The sequence below is a fragment of the Battus philenor genome, unplaced genomic scaffold (genome assembly GCF_028537555.1).
Source record: "Battus philenor isolate CCGP_79_NKW_IND1 unplaced genomic scaffold, ilBatPhil1.0.hap1 SCAF_16, whole genome shotgun sequence".
NCBI classification, from domain to species: Eukaryota; Metazoa; Arthropoda; class Insecta; order Lepidoptera; family Papilionidae; genus Battus; species Battus philenor.
In genome coordinates, this window is record NW_027181678.1 from 1,724,724 (window position 1) to 1,744,887 (window position 20,164).

Below are 20,164 nucleotides of genomic sequence, written 5' to 3' on the forward strand. Positions count from 1 at the left end.
ATCAGGCGTTACCTCGCGGACGTTCATCCTAAGTAAGAAAAGGACCAATATTTAGCCACTTCCGCACATGCAGTGGTAGTCGTGCAATAAAGTGCAACGCCCGCCATCCCGATGATAAATGCGTATGGGGCAAACAATGTGAATCACACAACCGCCACCGCCAAATTACTCAACACGTGTTTCACCCCTCCACGGTATCTTCAGGAGTTATGTTATATGTACAGTGTACGCATATGCATTTATCAGCGGGCTGGCGGGCGGTGCACTTTATCGCACGACTACCACTGCATGTGCGGAAGTGGCTAAATATTGGTCCTTTTCTTACTTAAGATTAAGTAAGTCGTGAGTGATGAATAAACAAGATCAGTTCCTAAATTAAATTTTAAAATGACATCAAAGTTTTTGTTTGTATATACCTTAATTTTTAAAACTGTTTTGTAATGGTTATTTAAATTTTAGAGCAGATTTAAAAGGAGTTTCTGGATGACCAGTCTTCTGCTGTCCGTATCCAATGACTACCCGTTACTTTGACTATGTCATCGGTCTACCTACTGGTTCGTCGCCGCCGCCCGAGAACCTGTCGGTCTCAACAGGCATCGGTTGCAGAACCGATGTACTACGTCCGCTGCTATTTCAGACCAGCAACGTAACCGACATTCTTTCATTAGATCGAAAATGTTTACTTCATTTCACAATTCAGAGGAATTTTTATTCCCAATCATATATTAAAATCACATATAGATGCTTCAATAGTTTAGATTTATAGTTTTAAAGGAGCGATCGAAATGCTATATATTTCATACACACAGACACTATTTACGATTTCCGATGGCGTCGAATTCAAATTCGAACGCGAAGGATAGTTTTTTTTCTGTCTCGCTCTATTAAGTGCAATTAACTGATTCTTAGTACAAAGATTGAAAGAAAAAATGCTAAGGTATATAGAGGTATTAACCAACCTTTTTAAAAGTGCACACAATCCAATGCAATCACTTGTAATTGTAATGCTTTTTCTAGATTGCGTACACGTGTCTAACGTAACAAACAATCCAATACTTTACAGGAAAAGTAAATAGAACCTTATAGCCATACAAATAAAATCTATTTTCGCAATCTAGTTTTATTAACACTTCACGAGACGCTGGAAGAAGTCCTCTCAAGTCAGGAGGGAACATTAAATCACCACTTCCGTTCGAATTAACCTCAGCGTTTTCATTAGAGCTCCGCAATCGGCGAAGAACTTTTCTTTTATTTTCCACCTTCCATTTATACGTAATTAAGATTTTTTCCAGCGTTCTAAATGAGTTTCCCTCGCAGGTTATTTGAAGATATTCCAATTATCGCTATCGATTTTAATGGAATAAATCAAGTTTGATTTAAAAAAATTTCACACTGAAACAGTGCTTCAAGAAAAAAGACTACGGCCAACGTGTTTCCAGTCAGAAGTGATTTCTCGGACTGGACCTCATTAGCAGTTTACTAATTAACACAGTTAACAAGTCACGGAGAGGTCTTTATTTGGAACTTCTCTTAGAAATTAAATCAAAAATGGGGAAAGTCGCAGATGAAAAGAACCGAAGGACGAAAGACGAACAAAAGAACGAACAGACGAAAGAGAGAAGAACCACCAAGTCAGCTTTGAATAAATAAATAACTAGTGTATTAGTAAGCTCTCAGTCACTCAACGAACCAAGCAAATATTTAATGGAATCAGGCGTTATTTTGCGCAATGCGAATTACACAACTGCCACCGTTAAATCACTCAACACGTGTTTCACCCCTCCACGGGGCATTTTCAGGAGTTATGTTACACCGATTAGTGCCAAACACAGAGTGAGTGACTCTCGCAGTTGTGTAATTCACATTGTTTGCCGCACGCACATTTATCAGCGGGTTGGCTGGCGGTGCACTTTGTTGCACGACTACCACTGCATGTGCGGAAGTGGCTAAATATTGGTCCTTTTCTTACTTAGAACTATTTAAAGGTCTATTCCCAGGCTCTACGATGTAGAATCGGGTATAAAAAAGTCTGTACAAGAATGAAAGAATACGTCAAAGCCCGGTGGATTTGTAAATTTCTCTATTCTGGAGTGCCTAAAAAGATAGTGTTCGTCGTGATATAGGTCATTCACCTGCAATGTCGGTTTGTGCACTTTACTTAGCTACTTTTGTAATTTTTATGCGTTTTGGAGAACGTAAAGTCGACAATTTCCGTCGAACAAAATAGTGAAATTTTTTCATTTGAATTCAAACATAATTTTTTATAACGTGATTTTTTAAAATTAAATTATAATAATTTTTTACTTGTTTACTTGGTTGCTATATTAATTAGTGAAGTCATTTGACTGCTTTATAATTCCAATTAGAAAAACTCATTAAACACAAGGACATACCTTGTTATAGTCGACAGAAGACACTTTTTGCGAAAAAATGTTTCATTATGGCCCACGTTTTTGTGGACCTCTGGTGCTTCTCTGTCGCAGTTTTATTATTTACAATATATTTTTTATAATTTTTTTTCGTTATTTCCACGCTCCTCTTTAATCATTCATCTTAAAATCTTTCATTCATTTCTCTGTTGGCTTCCATACATTGCCTCTCTTCCTTCGACTTTTCTTCAGAAAAATATATCAACTCTAAATATCCATGTTTTTAATTTTTTTTTATTTATGTTTTATTTTGTATCCATTATTATGCTTTACTATTTTACATTTAATCTTTACAGTTTTGTTTTCGGTATTTCAATGTTTGCTCACAATATTATCTCTTGTTGACTTCAATTGACTAAAGTCTTATTTATTTTTATTACTGTTTCAATAATTCTTTTCCAGAAAGATATGGACACAACCTTTGCCCGAAACAACGTTATGGCGAGTAACTGGCAAAACCAACACATCTTTTTGAAAAACACAACTGAGAGTATCTCTCTTACACATAAAAATGTGTTTATTAATTACCATGAAGACGTTTTTACAATTTAATTATTAATTAATTCAAAAGGCAGAGCTCTAAGTTGACAATAAGCGAGGGAATAAAATTTTTAAAGCAATTAGAGAGATAATCCGAAGAAAGTTTGTAAGAGATTAAATATTTAACCCTTCTTTGCATGATTTTTACTATTTTTTTAAAATAAATCAGGGTGATGTAATTAATGCTCTAGATTAAAGGAAAAATATTAAAAAAAATCCTAGTGTGAATAAAAATATGTATTATGTAAAAAACAATATGATGGAAATTTACATCATCATGCAGTTTCACATATTTAGCCCGGTACTAAATAAATGAAAAAAATTGTTTACTTAGTCTTCTTTATTCGTAGTGATAATTCAAAAAACAATAATTAATTTATTTAGGCACCAATTGACGCCACATTTATTACACGAAATTGTAGAATAGCCTTTACATTTGGGAAATTTGCACCGAGGTGACCCACCTACTTTTGGTCAATGTTCAGCACCATCTTTTCTTATGTCTTTTGGAGGTGGTGGAGCTGGAGAACCTTTTCTTTTTTTGATTGTAATTCTTCTTCTAATACACTGGTACCAGGACGCCCTCTTTTTTGCATAGCACAAAGGACAATTCATTTCTGAATTGGCCCATTGTAAGCAGACTCTTTTTAGGTTCATCACATTCTCAACATTTTTTTTATAAACAATCCAAGAGTTTATAATAGCAAGATCAAATAGATGAAAAAAATACGCAAATACCACTTTTTAGACCCCATTTTTATATAATTTCTGCCCAAAAAGCTATCCATGAGATCTACTCCTCCCATATGTTTATTGTATTCTTGGACAATAAACGGACAAGTAATATCGGTATGTATACTAGTATGATCTTGTGCTAGGAAATTTGATTACTGGCATATATAATAATATACCAAAGAACTTATACAAATCATATTCTGTAAATGATATAGATGAACTGGGATTACTCTGTTTTTTATATAAATTTGTCTCCTTTAGTAATGTTTTGATAAAATCTTTAGTGAGAAAATGGTTAAAACATTGATATGGAGTTTCTAGGTGTGATAGACCACCTGAAGCAGCAGAACTCCCCAAGGAAGTAATTTTATCTGTGTCACACACCAGATTCCTTTTTTTCCAAATCAAGTTTCTTTTGTCAAATGGAAAACTGGATAAAGACTACAAATTAGATGAATTTGATGTGTGAGAGGGTTCTTGATCGTCTGGTTTTACAAGAGGAGGTTCAACGTCAGCAGTTTCATCCACATCGTCATCATCATTCTCCTCCTGCAACACTTATAATTTCATCAGCATCGTGGTTTTCATCATCGGAATCTTGGTCATTAAGGCCATCTTCTGAGAGCCAACCGCCTTATAACTTACAAAGATAATCTGCAATATGTCTTTCATTCAAGTTTCCCCAAAAAACAACATAAAATAAACATTTACAAAAAAATTTCCCATACTTTACAAGTGAAGTTACTGCATAGTGATGTAAATTTCTATCACAACGTTTTGAGAAATTCATTTATAGTGTTTTGATATAAATTGTACATAAAATAACAAAAACATGAAAACAAACCTTTTTTCCCCTCATTTTCATTTTTTATTGTATTTTATATCTCCGTTTATTTCCATAAAACAATTTAAAATCTCGCTCCTTTCTTCCAGTCTCAACAAACAGCAGAATAACAAGTTCTAGGTCTGGTAATTCACAGTGACCTTTGCTATTTTTCGACAACCGCGTTTTGTTGTACGCAATAGTCTCTTAAAAAGTTGCGAGCAACAACAAATTTACGTTACAAGGGTTTTGAGTATCTTTTTTTGTTGACTAAATGTTATGATGGAAATTTCTATCACCATGCAAAGAAGGGTTAAATCTTTTAAAACTGTTCTAAGAAATAACAAAGGAATAAAAGTAAGAGAAGGATCAATATTTAGCTACTTCCGACGAAACACAGAGCTCAGTTCGTCGCCGCAGTTTGGCACTAATCGGTGTAACATAACTCCTGAAGATGTCCCGTGTAGGAATGAAACACGTGTTGAGTGATTTAACGGTGGCAGTTGTGTAATTCGCATTGTTTGCCGCATACGCATTTATCAGCGGGCTGGCGGGCGGTGCACTTTGTTGCACGACTACCACTGCATGTAAGGAAGTGGCTAAATATTGGTCCTTTTCTTACTAAGGATGGACGTCCGCAAAGTAACGCCTGATTCTATTAAATATTAAAGGTATAAAATTTAGCTTTATTCACGAAAAAATGGTTATATTATTTTTAAAAATATTCAAAGGTCTTTGTTCAAAGAGTATTAAATGAAAAAAGCATCCTGAGGTTTTTTTGAGATCACTTTCATGAAAACCTAATCTAGTAATTAGAGCAATTAAAACTCAAACTTTAGTATTAATTAAACAAAACTTTTACAACTCTAATTTGATTTAATTTTATAAATGTATGAAATACTAATCCTGACATTGATGCCGAAGTAATATATACATTCGACTGCACTGACCATTTACGTAACATAATAAATGATTTATAATAATAAACTAATTAAAATCGCGTATCATTTTCATTAATGTATGTTTTAATAATGAAGCAATATTGAAATGTAAATATCTTTATATTATTACCGCTAATAAGGGATAATTGATAGATGAGCTTATAAAATATTTCTTCTATTATATAAATGCATTGTAAAAAACACTTTACATAGTGTTGTTGATAAATCAAAAGAAAAGACGCAATCGATACGTAGTATTGGGTCGGAATGTTAGTAATCCGTGTATCTTCAAGAAACGGCAAATAAGGACTCAACAATTCACACAGCTTCCTGTGTTGTTCATAGGCAACATTGCACGTAGGAGCTAGAAAAATAATAAAATCCGACGTATTGTCGTCGACAATGTAGAGGGTAAAATGGCTACAGGATTTTCATTTACTCGCTGGGCCGACGCAGTCACAAAAGCGTTCAATAAGATAAGATAAAATATGTTTATTGAACACAGAAACTTTTAACAGAATTCTTATTGATCGGCAACTTACTATCTATGTATTTAATACTTGACTTTACACTGCTGTGCAAAGTTTTAAAGTTATATAGAAGAAGCAGGAAGAAACTCCACAAAAACACATCTTTTAATAAAGTTTAACACAGATATACATATATACTTGATCAGATAAAGCCTAAATAAAATCAAAATAATCAGCCAAGGATTCTTATCATTTTTCCAGTTTTTGTTGTCGCTGTTAGTTTTGTAGGGCTGTCACAACATCATCGTTTTCAGCTCTAACAAAGAACATTCCTACTACTGCTTTGTTATGACGTTCTCTTTCTCTATCTTTCTCCGTCTCTAGCTTTCTCTTTGTCTCTCTCTATCTATGTATCTTTCTCTCTATATATATATATTTCTCTGTCTATATCTATATTTCTCTCTCTCTCTTTCTCACTCACTGTCTCCCTCTTACGACACTTGGGTGTTATGTGGCGCGTTTGGATGGTACATTGTTCTGCAGAGCGTTATTGGGAGAAAAGATCGCGATATGTCGCTAAGAAAACATTGCTGGGAAACGCTGCATCGAATCTTTTATTGTCAATCTATGGGTCGGGCCTATATCTAGTAGTGGAATACCAATGTCTAAAATGATATTAGTTATTGTAGTGTCTTGACGTTATATTTACAAGATATACGTCGTTTCAACCTTCAGCGTACACCATCATGATGCCATCGTCCTTAGTAGACGTGGTTTATAATCATCACGGACCGCGGAGAGCGCCCAAAGTCCCTTTACTCTCCAAGCGGAAAAAGCATTGTGCCGAATTGATGGTAAATGGTGAATGCCAAGGTGACGAGTTTGGGCAGGAATCACCGGGGGCTCGAAAGCAGCCCATAGAAGACGCTAGTGAGCGCCTTTTTCTAGCTTAAAAAACCAGCAATGAACTCGTGCCTCCCGGTCGGTAGGGAGAGTCGAAAGACCTAAGCCCGAGCTCATTAAAAGGGAGATACCATAATCATCACGCTTGGCAAGCCCGTTGGCTATCGCAGTCTGGTATTATGTACGCAAAAGCTGCTGCTTTTGGAACTCGTTTGTGAGCAGTAGCAATCCTATATACTTAATGGAAGAAGTGTAGAATATTTAAGATTTAATCCTGGGAATTGAACCTGTGATCGCAAGTTTCGATCCTTACTGTTGGGCTACCACTACTAACATATAATATATAGTTTCGAATCCTCATACATGTTACTTATATTTCAATAATACCTCCTATTGAAATCACATTACGAATATAAGGTATACTGGTATCGTATTAAAAAAAATATCTGAATAAACTAACAAGGTTAGGTTACATTGTTTAAGGTAAACTTTCTTAGTAGAATTTCTTTAGGAGAAGCAGATATGAAAGTTTTAATTGGGCGCCCCGAAAAAAAAAACTTCAAAATTTCGTTCGCATTGTCTGCCATGTAATACACCGTCACGTGCTCGACTAATGGAACTTGTTAAGAATTCGTCTCGGCATGAAAGAGATATCTTTGGAATTTTTAAACAGATATCATTTAAATACTACCACCGTAGACCTAATGCCAGAAGCTATAAACCCAAGGCAATGCTCGCGGTACAAGAAGCGAAGTAGAGCTGATAATCGATTTCAGGTAAAGCACCGGCTTTCTTTACATCAATAAAGACACCCACATCTGTCCATTAAATAATTGAATTTTACTTCTTTAAGTTTTAATATATATATATATATATATATATATATATATATATATATATATATATATATATATATATATATCTAAAATATAAAATTCTCGTGTCACGGTGTTCGAACTTGAACTCCTCCTAAACGGCTTGACCGATTTTTACCAAATTTTACATGCGTATTCAGTATGTCAGAATCGGCTACTATCTATTTTCCATACCCTTAAGTGATAAGGGTGGTCCACCCCTAAATTTTATTTTTAATTTTTTAGACAATTTTTTGGTTTTTATTTTATTATGATACAGCAAAAATACATACAAACCTAAATTTTCACCCCCCTTCAATCAACCCTTATCTTACATTTGTTAATTAAAAACTTATAATTATAATATATTTTTTTTGCAAAACATCGTTTGCGGGAGCGTCATATATATATAAATATATATAAGCCATGTAACTTCAGCTACACCTAACACACGCTCGAAATTGTATACTACTATATGTATTTACGCCAAACACCAAAAAATGCTGTGTGATGAATTTTTGGGAGGTTTGACCTGCGTTTCGCAATCTGGTGCTACTATACACACACATTGAAACAGATTTACTCTAAATACTTCGGTCAATAAATACAATGTTTACCACGTCTGTGTAGTCGCGTGTATAACCGCATATGTGTAATCAACAAGGTGCCCGAGAAATTTTGGTTTAAATTCATTTATAGAATTCTCCACATAGCTAACTCGATACGTAAATATTTCGTAACTATTCATGGTTCAATGACCTCAATGAGAATAAAAAATCAAATATATGGTTGCTCAGCGGTAGAGAACTGTGTTTTCTGATTGTATGTCGCTGGTTCGATTGCTTGGATACAATCTCATATAATTCATATTTTGTGCATTAATAATATAGGATTGCCAAAACTCAGACATTTTTCCAGAGGATGGGCAGCAGCGTATTCTGCGTTCCAAAACCTCCGATTGCCAACTTGTCTGCCAAGTGTGGCGATTATGGTATATCCCCCCCATAAATATCCTCGGGGAAGGGCCTTGCAGGAAAAAAATACGCAAGTTGTGCTCGTGAAAATTTCGTTCGTTGTGTGAAAATAAGTCAAGATATGTCTGCCAACTTTTTCCATTGTACACCAGTTTTGTAAATTAAAAAAAAAAATTAAGTAACTCACCCGCGGTGGTACGATGAGGTAGGTTTCGACTTTGTGATCAGCCAGGTAACCTTCGCGAGAAGCTCCTTCACCCGGCTCTACTTCGAATCTACCTCCGAGCTGCAACATTGTCGCCTTCGTAATGTGGACACGTCTGTAAACAAATATATTTATTCTTGATTTTAAAATATACTTTTTCTGGACTAAACTTTTCCATTTTAGCTAAATAAATATCCTTTCATATATGTTTTAAGTTATAATTGAAAAATTATTTATTCAACATCTCTTGTTGACGTTGAGTCTATCACCTGTTCGGATAATTAATCTATCAGTGTTACAATTGAAAAAAAGTCAGCGAATATACGTATTTATATTTAATCACATGAAATTATGTAATCAACACAAATAGGAGTAGCTTGATAATAAAATAGCTTTAAATAAATATTTTGTCGTTATAAATTAAGATAAATAAATATACTTTTATTCAACATTGGAACTTTTAACAGAACTCTTATTGATCGTCAACATATTATCTATTTATTTTTTAATCTATTTTATTTTTGACAATACTCTGCTTCGCAAGGTGTTACAATTACGGAGAAGAAGTAAGAAGAAACTACACAACAATACATCTTTTAAAGTTTAACATATATACACATACACCATATCAGATGTAGCCTAAATGAAATAAAAATAATCAGACGACAACACTGCCAAGGATTTTTATCGTTTATCTGAATAAGCTTTTTGAATTTTCTCTATAACCTTAATATTACATTATTTAATATATATATAATATATATATATATATATATATATATATATATATATATATATATATATATATATATATATATATAAATGGTATAACACCACACTGCGATCGCTAACCCACCTGACAATCATTGCGATTATGGTATATCTTCCCATAGATATTTTTATAATACATAAATATTATTTATTATTAGTAAAATAACATTTCGTTGGTTCTTGACATAAATGAATAAATATGTCATCTATATCAAACCTAATAATGTTTTGAAATATGTTTGTCTTTACGATATTATACGAATAGTGTGAAAATTCAAAAGAAACTGCACACACGTTGTCGCCACAATCATAAATATCTCTACATGATTTATCTTAGTAAGGATCGTGTAAAGAAATAAAAGTCATTCGTATAGCGGAAACCACTCTATGGTTCAGTTAATCCTATGAAATTATCTCTCACTTCCGTCGCTAAAAGCTTCTGCCGTTTTATATCAGGATACGGGAGGTGTGGGGGTGTATACTTTGGGGTGGTTGCAATTGTCCAATATATAAGTATGTATTTTAATATAGACACGCTGATATAATTGAACTAAAGTAACTTATTTTTAAATATCACTTCAAAAAAATTTTGTGTCTTGGTGGAAAACCGTGTTCACATTGACCACAGTAAGTCTTCAGTCTGTCGATTTCGGGACTCACAGATCCTGGGTCGTTTGAAGAAGCTTCAACAGCCTTACAAAAGCTAGCACAGTCGACAATCAGAATACGAAAGGTACCTACTTTCGTTCGTCAAGCGATATCTCAGAGTCTAGACGCAAGAATGGAATAGGTACATGGAAGATGAGACGTCTTCGATAACGAGGATGTTTTTTAAACGGTTTTATTTAGTTCGACCCGTACGGAATCTATTTATTAGGTCAAAATTAGAAATTGAAATTTAAGCACCTTCCTGTAGTCAGATTGATCTGAAATTTGGTACACACATTTAATTTAGATGACAATACAATATAATAAAATCAATAACATTATAAATCTAAGATGGCCACCGATACACAATTGCGGATTACATATTTTCCCTTAACCCCCTCAATATGGGTATCAAATGAAAGGGCTACACTAATAAAATACGATGTTTATCTCAAAATTTAAAATTCAAGATGGACGCTGTTCCGATATGGCGGACTAGGTACATATTTTTCCACAACCACCACAATATGGGTATCAAAAAACCGTTTAACTTAAAAGTTTTTTAAATGTATTTGTTCCGGACTTTAAGTCGGACTTCAATGTGCTCCGGAAAATCGAACTTGACACGGTTTGGTTCAAATGGGACACGGGGGATTCCCCGAAAACTTGCACAGGTATAATCTCAAAAAGAGTTCCTCTTCCATTTGTGACCCTGCGGTGGAACAGAACTTGATCGTTGCACGTTATCTACATCGGTCATTTACGTATGTTTATAAATCTCATTACTGATTAGATTTCGTAGAGAAAACTCAAGCGTAGCCAACTCTACGACTCCTCGAACAGCTGTCAGATAGTCAATAACCTTCTGAATTTTCATTAAATGAAGTAATACATAATTTTTAATTACTTAAATTTAGGCTCACGTTTCACTAGATCGAAAAAAAAGTCGTATTTATCAGACATATATTTTTGGTTTATATTATCCGCTAACCACATAGTAGTCTACGGAAAAATTTAATTTAGTTTAATCTAGTAGTTAGTAGGTACTTATTGACTTATATGACCTAAAACAAAAAAGGTTTTGAATTTAAAATCAAATAGATTTTAATTCTTTACCACATCATAATTATAATTTCTGTCTTTAGATTACTGCTGCATCCAGGGCTTTCCTACGACTTTAATAAGGTCTTGTGGACGTCCTGCGCTTTGCAGTCAGTGGGCTCTATTCCAGAACCTTAAGGTTCTAGCGGCCTATCAACTGTCACTTCAACTAGCAAATCTGCTAGGATATGTCATTTACTTGTTTCTCGTAACCAAATAATAAAATTTTCTACCAGAAAATGTGTCTTTAATTATTTTTATTAATTCACCGAAAAATGTTTTAATAAGTTTTTGCGTATTTTTATAAGTAGACGATTAAAAAATAATATTATAATAGAAAGGTATAAGACGTGAGTCAATAGAAGAGAAATAAATACTGCAAACAAACTGTGAAAAACCGAAATAAAAATTGTAATAAATAAATAAATAATAAATAGTAAACGATAATAAAATAATGAATACAAAATAAAACATAGATAATATAAATTGGAAAATAAGGATCAAAAATTTAATAGAATTGGTACAATATGATGGAAGAAACGCAAAAGAAGAGAGGCAATGTACGACTGGTGACAATGTATGGAAAGGAATGAAAGAGAATGAGAATGAGAAACACAACAGAGGAATAAATGAATGAAAGACAAAAGAGAAGCGTGGAAATTATCAAAAAAAGCACGCGAAGTCCACAAAAACAGAAGCCGCGAAAAATTGATATGTTTAAAAAGTAAATGTTATCAGAGTAATGTGTAAACACCTTTATTTCGCGAGCCCTTCCGTTTTACGTTCCTACAATATTAATAATATACATACCATCAATATTTTAGCGTTAAATATTTCGTTACGTTTTTTGTTCCACCGACCCTTGTTTCAATTAATAATAAATTGTTTTCGGTTTACAGTATAAACAAAGTATGTAAACAAGTACAATTAAGATATTAATATTTCTAGTGTTTCAGTTCCGTTTTATTTATCGATGATCTATTATACCGCAGTGGAAGTAAACATTAAATATTATTTTTTATAATATAAAATATGCGAAATTATTATGGTTGTGCGATGCTATACAGAGTTTTGCAAAATTATCTTAACGCGAATAGCTATTTAAAATGAACATTTTTAATAACACAGATGAGAAGTTCGAATTCTTTAATGAAATTTAGTTTCTTGGCTCCCACGGGAGCTTTAGCTTGGGCCTTCTTAATCCATCCTTTATAGATATAGACGTAGATGAATATACATATACACACACACATATATATATATATACATATATATATATATATATTTACAGGTATAGGTATAGGCATAGATATAGATATAGATATATAGATATAGACTTCGACGTGGATATCCATATCTATATAGATGGAACCGAAAAGTATCTTTAAATAGGGTTTACATGTACATGCAATAGTTAAGATCATTAGATAACGCTGAATGCAGGCCAGATCCAACCAGTCTTATTAGAAATCTATGGTAGAGGCCTATGTCCAGCGGTGGGCATGTTATTACTGAAATGATGAAATAGTATTATATTACCACTGTCTATCTTTTCAAACAGACATAGCATAAAAGTGTAATAGAAAATAAAGCCTTAATATTCATTCTTAATTTGAATCAAGTGATATCCCTAGTAGAAGGTTTTTAATATTCCAAATGTTTAAAATATCTAACTACACAACTAATTATATATGTTTACTGTCTTGTGTAATAGAAAATTATTTAATCCAATAATAAAAAAGCAGAGTGGCGCAGTGGAAGCGTGCTGGGCCCATAACCCATGCCCACACCACAACTGATCCGTGGATCGAAACCACGCTCTGCTAATAAAGTTTTTAAGGTATTTTTTTATGAAAACTGTTTTTAATGATGTTGTTTTATATTTTAACAGTGTTAGCCTAATTATTTTGCCGGGTCATGATTTAACCTGTTGGAGTGGTCGTAGTACTGTAGCTTCTTGTTCTTCGGTAGCCTCTTGTTCTTCGGTAGCCTCTTGTCCTTCGGTAGCTTCTTGTTCTTCGGTAGCTTCTTGTTCTTCGGTAGCTTCTTGTTAATGTTGACCGCACCTCCGCTAGCACTTATAATGAGCGCGGAGACTCTCAACAGCGCGATGCAAACTTTTGTTGCGTCTACTGTGGCGCCATCTGTCATTAATCCGTTTCATTGCCGCCGCCGCCGCCGCCGCGATGCGATCGACGGTCACGTGGGTAAGAGCTCGTTGCTAGGCAACGCGTGTTTGAGTGGCGCGCGATATGCACGCCACAAACCCTTTCGATACTAGCGCCGGAGTTAGGCGGCGTCCACTGGACGACCCGTGTGTACCAGCGCCGCAGTTAGACGGCATCCACCTTGTAATGTGGGCTTATGTGTAGATCCGTGTTTTAAGATTTATTACAGCCAAATAAATTACTAAGAATTATCCTAACTTCTATTTTTAATTAATATACCAGTAAAATCTTTAAATGTGTAACACAAATGATATAATTCGAACATCAGCTTACCGCCTATACAATGTGCGTAGTAACATGCCCGGTTCAGTAGCGTCAATTCGGCGGAACAAACTGCCGTAAGGAAAGGGTTAAAATAAATAGACCAAAATACGAAGTATATCAATACAGTACTCACCCGGCAATGCCTCCAGATTCCATGTGATTAGCTAGCGTGACGTCATCACTCCACACATCGAACTGCCACTTCCGAAGGCCTAGGACGCCACATAGCACGTTCCCGGTGTGGATTCCAATGCGCATGTCCACGTTGAAACCTGTCGCTTCACGGACAAACCTAAAGTAATCAAAGCACTAGTATAACATACAGGGTGATAGTTTATAAATGATATAGAGATAATTGATTTGTTTTTAATTTTTCACTAGTACACCCTGTCCATAGTTCAATGGTTTCAGAAATATTAAATAACAATAATAATATTTAATGGAATCAGGCGCTACCTCGCGAAAGTTCATCCAAAGTAAGAAAAGGACCAATATTTAGCTACTTCCGCACATGCAGTGGTTGTCGTGCAATAAAGTGCACCGCCCGCCATACCGCTGATAAATGCGTATACGGCAAACAATGCGAATCCCACAACCGACACCGCGAAATCACTCAACACGTGTTTCACCCCTCCACGGGGCATCTTCAGGAGTTATGTTACACCGATTAGTGCCAAACATACAGTCTGTGTGTTTGGCACTAATCGGTGTAACATAACTCCCACGACGTGACGACTACCACTGCATGTGCGGAAGTGGTTAAATATTGGTCCTTTTCTTACTAACAATAATAATATAGTAAGATTTAATACTGCCAGTTATTGGACCATCACATTTGAAGATAGTTCCATCGTGATCACTTTATGCAAGGTGATTGAAAATAGCTGTTTTGTTTGCAAATGAGCTATAAATTTACCCTTTTTAAACTTTAAAACCCATAACCGGGTGATTGTATGATATCTCTTCATCAAACAACTATTAAAATCAATTTAATACTATTAAATAAAAAAGTAAGGTGATTTTATATAATGTAACTTTTTTATTTATTCTTCAAAATCACTTTCATTCACTTTAACGTGATTTTCGTCAGATAAAACGTACTTTCGCCAACACTATTTATTTAGAATAACCTTTTTCAGATACAGCCTTCAAGACCTTCTTCGATTCAGTTTTTATCTCCTCAAAGGGCTTTGACCTTTGTTTGCTGAGTAGCCAGAAGTCACACGGAATCAAATCATGTAGTCAAACACGGTAGATGTGGAACGATACGAGTTCTGTCGAGAGAATTCGCGCGGAGTAAAATCAGGCGACGCAAATCATGCTTCAAAATATTTTCGACTGAGTGAAATGACATTCTAACTTTTGACAAACACGCTTGTAAAATGTTATAGACAGTCCTACTTCAGATTTATTAAATACTATTACGTACTGTGGATTCTGACTGAATGAAACGCCACTGATTCACAAGGAGTCCTTTATTCACAAATCACATGGTCACACTTTAACACAAAGTATACTTTCGCTTAGTCCAAACTACGCTTCTAAATCGCTCAAGACATCACTGTTAAAAAAGCCTACTAAATTGTCACTTTGTATCACTGATCGTAGATCTTAATTTTGTAACTCGAAAAACAACCTTGAACTGTCGACAGGGGAGAACAATTATTTATACTACGGATAAAGTTCTAGTAAGTTCGAGATAGTACTCGGTTAGAATATCCGAGAACCGTACACAAAAATTTATAAATAACTTCAAGGTCACTCGTGTTTACGACCATTTTTGATCCTAGGGTTCCGTGTTTATTGTTAAGAGGGTTCTGTAACTCTTGCTTTGTAACAATACTTTAAGAGACTTAATAAACATTGTAAAATTCAAATACGTGAGCAAACAACAATTCGAAAAATATTTGGAGTTGTTAGAACAAAAGCACGGATGCTAATGTGTATGGCATATAGTAATAAGTTGGCCCTACTGCCAGTTTGGATGTCATGCCATAGAGCAGAGAATAAAAAGCAGAAAAACTTGAAAAAGATTAAACTCTCCCGTAATAGAGTCCTTCAAGTAAATACTATGTGCGCTCTCAATACGCCCTGATTTGAGTATAGTCTACAATAAACTCAGATGTGAGTTTCTGTGGTCACTTTTACAACAATCAGGCGTTACCTCGCGGAAGTCCATCCTAAGTAAGAAAAGGACCAATATTTAGCTACTTCCGCACATGCAGTGGTCGTCGTGCAATAAAATGCACCGCCCGCCAGCCCGCTGATAAACGCGTATGCGGCAAACAATGCGAATCACACAACCGCCACCGCCAAATTACTCAACACGTGTTTCACCCCTCCACGGGGCATCTTCAGGAGTTATGTTACACCGATTAGTGCCAAACACAGAGTTCTGTGACGACGACCACTGCATGTGCGGAAGTGGCTAAATATTGGTCCTTTTCTTACTTAACATCTTAATACAGTCATAGAACAATTTATTCTCAAGTTTTATTGTCACTTTAAAGTCCTTTACGCAATAATAAGATTTTTCACATTTTTTTATGCATGCGAGTGTATGATGAGTGTATAAAGTATGTACAGTTGCCCACAAAAGTGTTACAAATTTATGAAGCAAGAATAAAAATTAAATACCGTATTGCGTCGATCATCTGTAAGCCCATGTTGACACAGTTGTACGCGTGGTTCGGCCTGGATACGGGCAACCCGGAGACGCAGTAGTAACAGTCGCCGAGGATCTTGATCCGCATGCACTGGTTCTCCTATAACAAAGAAAAATTCATAAAAAAAGCAAGAAAGACCTCTTAAGTTTATTTATTCCCATTTTTACAATCTTTATAATGGTGAATTTAATGCATTTAGGCATTATATGACAATCCTAGGTGGTGAAGATATAATTAGCAGGCAAGTGTCCAATTTTTACATAAAAGTAAAGCTATTTATATAAATACGTATTATAAATATACATATTTATATTTTAATGTCTTTTATTTCCGCAAGAAGTTTTTTTTCCAAAGCATAACGCTTTGATGAAAGAACGAAGTCGGATTTATGCAAAGGCGAAAGAAGTCAGAGATTATTTGAAGATCACTGATTTCTCTAATGATTTGAGTCGAGGAATTGCAAGTATAGGAGTTAAGTAGGAAAGAGAACTGTTAAACGTAAGGAATAGAGATGTTAAATTCTGCTTAGTTCTGTTCTCTTTCTTTCTTCTTCTTCTTTATCAGCCGATTGATGCCCACTGCTAGGCCAAGGCCTCCCTCGAAACGACACGAAGACCAGTCCTGCGCTGCCTTAACTATGTATTTCTATGAATTAATTATACAATAAAAGATATAAGACACATAATAAAACATACTGCGCTAAATAAATAAATATATATATATATATATATATATATATATATCTTTTAAATTTCGTTTCTTATTATTAATGAACGTTCACTCTATTAAGTATCTATATTCTAGATAAGACTGGAATCTCAAAGTGCATAATGAAACCTAATCTTAATGGAACTGCAAGCAAAGCTAACATTAGACGAGAAACTTAAATACGTTTTATCTTAACGAGCTACTTGAAAAATTCTACTTCAACTTCAATCTATTCTTCTTCCCCACTTGGTGTTCAAGTTAGTTTAAGTTTTTTCTTTTATTTCGTGTTATAATAATTAAAAATAGATACCTTTTACTTATTTTTATACAGGGTGATTGCTTATTGATGTAAAAGCTCTAAACAGGTGAAGGTATAAATCATTTGCTGTCAAAAACTTTACTGTAAAACCAATCCAAAAATCAATTATTTCAGAAATAATAAATAAAATAATGACAATATACATATAAAACGCATTTTATTAATTCTGATTACTAAATATTAAAATTAAATATTATTTACTATTTGCCAAAGAAGATTTTATGACGAGTATATAAAGTAATTGGCCAGTCGCATTCTGCGAGATAATATTAAGTAAGTAAGTAAAGAGATATCTTAGAAATTTTTAAACAGATATCTTTTTTATTTATACAATACTACAGTGGCGTAGCTAGGGGGTGGCGAGCGGGGCGGCCGCACCAGGCACCACAAGCAGGGGGGCACCAAAGTTGAAAATATTTTTTTTTTTATTATTTTGAACCAAAAAAATTATATATTAACTATATTCTGTTCTGAATTTTGAAATTATTTAGACTCTTTAGAAGGGTGGGGGGGGCACCATGCCCCAATCTGCCCCAGGCACCAAATACCATAGCTACGCCACTGCAATACTACCACCGTAGACCTAATACCAAATTTATTAACCTAAAGCAACGAAGCAAAGCTAACAAACAATTTCAGGAAAAGTACCGGCTTTCTATACATCAATAACGACACCCACATCTGTCCATTAAACAATTGAGTTTTACTTCTTTAAGTTTTAATACCACGTGTCATATATATATATATATATATATATATATATATATACTAACTGATCCCGCAAACGTTGTTTTGCAATAAAAATTAAAGTTTTTAATTAACAAATGTAAGATAAGGGTTGATCGTAGAAAAATTAATAATAAAATTTAGAGGTGGACCACCCTTATCACTTAGGGGTATGGAAAATAGATGGTAGCCGATTCTCAGACATACTGAATACGCATGTAAAATTTGGTAAAAATCGGTCAAGCCGTTTCGGAGGAGTTCAAGTTCGAACACCGTGGCACGAGAATTTTATATTATATATATATATATATATATATATATATATATATATATATATATATATATATATATATATATATATATATATATATGTGTGTGTGCGTATGTGTATATATATATAATATATTAATCAATTTTATTTTCGACTCTACAATGCAAGGTATTATATTGGTGAAGATGCAAGAAGAAACTCCATATATCTCCCATTTTTTTATTTAAATCATTTAAACTGTTTTTAATTCACCTGCAATGTTATCAAGTTCAGAATTTCAACAAACAAACGAGTTAGCGTGAATTTAGTTTTCCCGGTGAATTTACATCCTAAACAAATTGTAACACCAACAAAAAGTTGAAAGTTGTGTAAATTATGAACCAACTGAAAGGGGAGTGGTTTTCAAACTGAGACAGACGCTTCAACCGTCAGATGATTTAGTGTGGTCTTATATATAACTGATAAAAGAGTAAAGATAAATTGTAATTTAAACTCCCAGACATTAGTAGAACTGTCAATAATATTTTCCAAGTGTCTGTGAACCAAAAAGTTTAATTATCTCCAAGTTTTTACTCCACGTGTGTTTTTATCAACCAAAAGAGAATTTTTCGTTTACAATGGGTAATTTTGTTGAGAAAAAATCAGGCATCAAATTTAGTTTGTAGAACAAATATTCTGGTACGGACATGTTGAGAGATTCCTTTAGTGATCAAACAATGGCGTAAAAAACCACAACAGCATGGACGATCATCAACGTCTACCGACGAGAGCAAGTGTAAACAATCGAAGATTTGATGCTTTAGAAACATCGTTTGAACATGAGAGACCTCGATTATGTTATAATATTATTTGGCTTAATATAAACAATTTTTTGGATGCTTATTGTGTTAAGTAAGAAAAGGACCAATATTTAGCCACATCCGCTTGTTGCCAAAAACAGAGAGCACTCTGTGTTTAGTACTAATCGGTGTAACATAACTCCTGAAGATGCCCCGTGGAGGGGTGAAACACGTGTTGAGTAATTTGGCGGTGGCGGTTGTGTGATTCGCATTGTTTGCCGCATACGCATTTATCAGCGGGATGGCGGGCAGTGCATTTCATTGCACGACTACCACTGCATGTGCGAAAGTGGCTAAATATTGATCCTTTTCTTACTTAGGATGGACTTCCGCGAGGTAACGCCTGATTTCATTAAATGCTTATTGTGTTACACTCGTCAAGTTTGGATTGGTCGATGTCATACAGTATTGGTTCCTCTCGACTTTCTTGCCAATAACTCTACTCAGATTTTTCTGCAACTACCGTATTCACTTGATTTGATTTCATGTGACATCTGACTTTTTAGCAAACTGAATAGGCCAATGAGGGGACGGCTTTGACACGATTGAGGAGATAAAAATTGAATCGAGAAGATCTTGAAAGCTTTACTAGAAAAAAAAAACAATTCAGATTGTTTCTAGGACTGGAAAAAGCTTTGGCTAAAAGTCAGTTTTATCGGACATATATTACTTTAAAGAGAATGAAATTGATTTGGAATAATAAATAAAGTATTTGTATTTTTAGAATAAGTCACCTTACTTTTTCTTTA

At 34.4% G+C, this 20,164-nt stretch overlaps 1 protein-coding gene across 1 annotated transcript in view; it reads right to left on the reverse strand.

Moving 5' to 3' along the window:
• Positions 1-20,164, reverse strand: part of Ac76E (adenylate cyclase type 2 Ac76E) — a 180,826-nt gene that overhangs the window by 27,276 nt on the left and 133,386 nt on the right. The window contains exons 7-9 of the mRNA XM_068762160.1: positions 16,524-16,651; positions 14,020-14,178; positions 8,857-8,989 (exon numbers count right to left, since the gene is read on the reverse strand). Coding sequence (XP_068618261.1) covers positions 8,857-8,989; positions 14,020-14,178; positions 16,524-16,651 — 420 coding nt within the window. The remainder of the gene's footprint in view (positions 1-8,856; positions 8,990-14,019; positions 14,179-16,523; positions 16,652-20,164) is intronic.